This window comes from Gymnoscopelus microlampas (genome assembly GCF_963454915.1).
Source record: "Gymnoscopelus microlampas genome assembly, chromosome: 12".
NCBI classification, from domain to species: domain Eukaryota; kingdom Metazoa; phylum Chordata; class Actinopteri; order Myctophiformes; family Myctophidae; genus Gymnoscopelus; species Gymnoscopelus microlampas.
The window spans coordinates 8,270,141-8,275,700 of NC_139949.1; the positions used below are offsets into that span (position 1 = coordinate 8,270,141).

Genomic DNA, 5,560 nt, shown 5'->3' on the forward strand with positions numbered 1-5,560 from the left:
AACTGTTCACTCTGCTATTGTGTCAAACATTAGACTAATACAATAAAATAAAATAAACTATAACAGCTCTCAATCCAGCGACTGACAGGAATGTTGATATTGTCAATTTGTACGGCTATTTTGTTTTTCTGGCCAAAAACAAAAATGTCCACTTAATCTTATAGACAAGAATGGATGGATTCCTATAAAACCTACTCCTGCTCTCTGGATCATGAATACTAACCATCACCTTGTCTCTGGCGACACCTTCAGGCCAAAGTGTCAACTTCACACGCAAGATATCTGATAATCTAATACATCTGCCTGGAATGAGTGTTTAAAGTATTTTCTCGTCATTACTGATTCATGCTTTCTTTACAATCATTGTTATTTCTTGGTGACTTGAATGTAGAGTGTTGTGTTTTTACTGTATTATCGGCTGCCTCTCATTGTACTCTGAGTTTAAATAAAGGTAATGATGATTAAGATACTGTAGGTGGTTTACATTAATGTCATGTTAAGGTAGGGTAAGGTAAGTGATTTTCTTTGGTTAAAATAAGTGTTAAATAGCTCTATATTCTGATAGTACTCATTGCTATAGAGTGTTAATCAGTAAAAGGAGTCTCCTTGTCTCTCCAGCTCTTTATAAAACAGAAAATGCATTTTCGTTTCAGTTTCAGTTTTATTTCCAATTTTATCCAATCAGGATAGAGAACTCAATCAGGATATAGATTAAACAAGTGAAATTGGAAGTGATGACACTAAGAAATGAGCATGCAAAATTGGAACTGGAACACTATAAAAATGAAGCTTAAAAATGGGTACTTTCTCCTGATTGGCTGAGATTTTGACACCTACCGGAAAATGTATTTTCTGTTTATTAAAGAGCTGGAGAGACGGGGAGACTCCTGTTACTGAACAAACACTCTATAGCAATGATTACTATCAGAATATAGTGCTTTAAGCTTTTAACAAAATACTTTTTGTTTTCACCAAAAAATATCACTTACCCTACCTTTAACTTAGGGTGTTTCCAGTTGGCTACAATGTTTTCCAATTTGTGGCGGTGGAAACAAAAGCAGAGCAGGATTAAGACCAGCAGCTCATCAGCAGGTAAAACACATTGGCACAATTCTGTACAATGTCTGTGATAATTGGCAGTCGCCATATATGGAGGAGGCGATGCTTCCTGTACCCGTGATCTGTATTCTGAAATACTTGTCGTTGAGTTTTTTCCAAGTTCTGCATCTAGTATTGTTTATGTTCAAGAATTTATTGTTAAAATGTGAACGCAAAAATAAAGATGTTAAATGTGTGTGTGTGTGTGTGTGTGTGTGTGTGTGTGTGTGTGTGTGTGTGTGTGTGTGTGTGTGTGTGTGTGTGTGTGTGTGTGTGTGTGTGTGTGTGTGTGTGTGTGTGTGTCGTCAGAACTGAGAATTGTTCTGATCGGGGGAAGATGTGGAGGTGAACCCAGTGGAAAGAGTTCAGTAGGAAACATCATCCTGGGCAGAGATGTTTTTAAAGCAAACAGAAGAACATCTAAGAGTGTCATGAGACAAGAGGAAGTGTCTGGCAGACAGGTCACTGTGGTAAACACTCCAGGATGGAGGTCTGGTCTTCCTCTAGATCTGACCCCAAAACTGACTCAGTTAGAAATCCAACAGAGTGTGAATCTGTGTCCTCCAGGACCCCATGCCTTTGTCCTAGTGATCAGATTGGACAGACCATATGTAGGAATGGGGATGTCAGCAGAGGAGCATGTGAGATTTCTCCTCAGTGACAGAGTGTGGAAACACACTATTGTGGTGTTCACTGTAGCTGATAGAAACAACATGAACACTGATCTCATTAGATCTAGCCCTCAATTAAGATATCTTACTGAGAAATGTGGAGGTCGCTTTCACGTTCTTAACATTAGTGACAGAGGAGATAGAAGTCAGGTCAGAAAGCTGATGAAGAAGATAGATCAGATGGTGACTAGTAATGGTTGTCACTATGAGACAGAAGAACACGTCTCAGAGGAACTGAAGGAGAAGAAGAGAACTATCAGAAGAAGAGCAGAACAAAGGAGGACAGATGCTCAGAAACAAACAACTGGACTTCCAAAACACATTGGTATGTTTCGTTTACTTTGTTTAAGTGACAATTAGCTATTTTTTTTTAACCTATATTGCATTTTTCTGGTGAAATGTTATTGTTTAAGCCAGTGGTTCTCAACCAGTGGTCTGCGGACCACCAGTGCTCCAGTGGGGGGGGGGGGGGGGGGGGGGGGGGGGGGGGGTCTAATCTAACCACTTAGCTTTAACAGTGTTTTCTCTGACAGGACTGACTGACCTCAGGATTGTGTTGCTGGGAAGGTTGAACTCTGGGAAGAGTTCAGCAGCAAACACCATTCTGACAGGAAGTGGTTTTAAAGTTCATCAGGGAGGTCAGAGGTCAGTGCAGTGTGAGGTGAAACAGGGTGAAGTAGCAGGGAGACAGGTGACAGTGGTGGACTCACCAGGCTGGAGGTACAACAGTCCACTACAGGACACCTCAGAGATGGACAAACTGGAGATCCAGAACAGTATGTGTCTCTGTCCTCCTGGACCACATGCTGCTCTTCTGATGGTTCCTCTTTATGAAGCATTCACCAAAGCACAGAGAGTAGCAGTAGAGGAACACATGACACTTCTGTCACAGAGACTCTGGAGTCACTCTATGGTACTGTTCACCCATGGAGACTATCTGGGAGACAGAAGCATTGAGCAGCACATTGAGGCTGAAGGAGAAGACCTCCGCTGGCTTGTTGACAAATGTGGGAACAGGTATCATGTCTTCAACAATATGAAGACAGATGACACTCAGGTCACACAGCTGATGGAGAAGATAGATGAGATGGTGTCAGGAAACGCAGTTGGACACTGTGAAGATGATGGAGATGTTTGTGAGAAGATGTCAGAGAGGAAGAGGAACATAGAGGAACATGTCCAGACACTGACCAGGTCTGTCTGTCTGTCTGTCTGTCTCTTTCCAATCTGTCTGGTAAATTATTATTAAATATTAATAATACATCACTTGTGGTGATGGTGGTGGTGATGATGATGATGATGATGATGATGATGGACATGATTTATATAGCCCTGTAATATTGTTGCTGTCGGGCAAAAACCTTTTATCTCCATGTTTTACATTTTTATGTTTTGTTTTTTAAATGACTGCCCTACTTCATCATACATTAGTTTCGCACAAATAGTGCAAATAGCAGATCTACAAGCTCACAAAGCTTTGCAACGCATTGTGAGATTGTTCATCGGCTACGTTCACTTTTTAAAAATGTCTTTACAATACAAAAAAAACAGTTTTGGACTTACGAGGTTTCCGCCCAACAGCAATGATATGTAAGAGTCCAGCTCAAAGTGTTGTACAATGTACAGTAAGATGTTGTATAATGGACAGTAAAGTGTTGTACAATGTACAGTAAAGTGCAAAAAGAGGCAATAAATAAAAAACTAATATTCAAAGTAAAAGTACAATATTTGCCTGGAGATGTAGTGGAGTAGAAGTATGAAGTATCAAAAATGGAAATACTCAGGTAAAGTAAAAGTAACTCAAAATTGTACTTACTGTAAGTACAGCACTTGAGTAAATGTACTTAGTTACTTTCTCAAAGTTAGGTTCTCAAAGTTGGGTCCGGGGACCCCCAGGGGTCCTTGAGGGGTTTCCAGGGGGTCCCACTGCAACATTTTCTATATTTTAAACATTGACTAGACAACAATAGCAGATACAAGCTTGCAATCTGCTATTTTTGAACATTTTAGAAAATATTTGAATAATTTAGCATTTTTTTAAACATAAATATTCTCTTCTGGGGGTCCCTGGAACAAAACATTCTCAGATGGGGGTCCATGGCCCAACATATATACTGTACATTTGGGGATCCTTGGCATCAAATGGTTTGTGAACCACTGGTTTACACCACTGACTGGTGTGTGTGTGTGTGTATGTGTGTGTGTGTGTGTGTGTGTGTGTGTGTGCGTGCGTGCGTGCGTGCGTGCGTGCGTGCGTGCGTGCATGCGTGCGTGCGTGTCAGGAGGCAGAGTCGGATCAGATGTGAGATTGATGTTGGTTGGTGGAGAGCAGAATGATCGGAAGAGAGCTGGAAATCTCATTCTGCAGGACATTGTGTTTGCACAAACTCCATACAAGGTGAGTAATATGATATGCATGTTATAATTCAATTCAATTCAATTCAATTCAATTCAATTCAATTCAAAGGGCTTTATTGGCATGTGAAAACATACGTTTACATTGCCAAAGCAGAAAGCACAATACAACAATACAGCAATACAATCAAAACAAAAAATATGTACATTTGAAAGTCAGAATCTTCAATAGATCAATTTCTATGTACCAAGATCACTGGGTGCAGGTATAGTGCAGGAATATACACAATGATTAGTCTTTAGGGTAGTTGTGTTCCGTTTGATATCCTTCTCCTATCACACCTATCACAGCATTCATCACTTTAATGTTATAATTGGTAATGCATTAATGTGTTCATCATTTCAAGGTTACAGCTGTTGGAGGGGCTGATATTAATTTCTTGTGCTGCTGGATAGATTAACCTATACAATTATATCATAATTGATCAGTTAATGTATATTTGTTATTAATCACCTAAACCTGCAAAGTAACTATCGATTAATACAGTCAAATAATTGTAGTGGAGTAAGAAGAGCAACATTTGCCCTGAGATGTAATGGAGTAGAAATAAAAGAGTATTGGAAAAACGACTATATTTCTACAGTTTCTACTACACTACATACAGTAGCTATATGCTGATAGTGATTATTAACCAAAACCATATAGTTAGGTGAAATTATTCCATATAGTTCAATACTGTTTTTTTTCCAGTGTTCCTGTGGCACCGTTAGACAAAGTGAAGGAGAAGAATACATTCAGTGAATTAATCTCTGACAAAGATTAGAGGGAAGTCTTCACTTGAGGACAGAATAGAATGAAGGTTTTGCATTTTATGACTAACATATAGTAAACCTCATATTCCAGGAGTTTAAAACCCAGACTAAACTGACAGAATGTGTCAGACAACAAAGACGAGTTGCTGACAGAAGAGTGAGTGTGGTGATCTGTCCAGACTGGTCGACTACACCTCCATCACAGAAGATCAAAGACGTCCTTCTACACGGTGTGACTCTGTGTTCTCCTGGACTCCACGCTGTCCTGGTGACTGTTGATGTCAGGTCCAGTTTCTCTGAAGCTGACAGGAGATCAGTGGAGGAACACGTGGAGCTGCTGGGGGACAGAGTCTGGAGACACACTCTGCTTCTGTTCATGTGGGGATGGTGGCTGGGAGGGAGACGTGTTGAGGAGTACATAGAGTCTGAAGGAGAACCTCTGAGGTGGATCCTAGAAAAATGTGGCTACAGGTACCATGTTCTAGATGGTACAGAGTGGGACATTTCAGAAGTGACAGAGCTGTTGGAGAAAGCAGAAGACATGGCGATGAGGAACAGAGGACACTTTGAACCTTCCGTCTCCAGAGAAGACAGGTCTGTCAGAGACACAGGACACTTCAAGG

At 40.4% G+C, this 5,560-nt stretch overlaps 1 protein-coding gene across 1 annotated transcript; it reads left to right on the top strand.

The window, feature by feature from the left end:
• Positions 1–1,453: 1,453 nt before the first annotated feature.
• Positions 1,454–3,363, top strand: LOC311057161 (GTPase IMAP family member 8-like; the record flags this gene model as incomplete). The annotated part of the gene is made up of 3 exons (XM_084074112.1): positions 1,454–2,094; positions 2,303–2,963; positions 3,351–3,363. The coding sequence occupies exons 1-3, from the start codon at positions 1,530–1,532 to the stop codon at positions 3,361–3,363; spliced, it is 1,239 nt and encodes a 412-aa protein (XP_083930238.1). The 5' UTR covers positions 1,454–1,529.
• Positions 3,364–5,560: the final 2,197 nt, after the last annotated feature.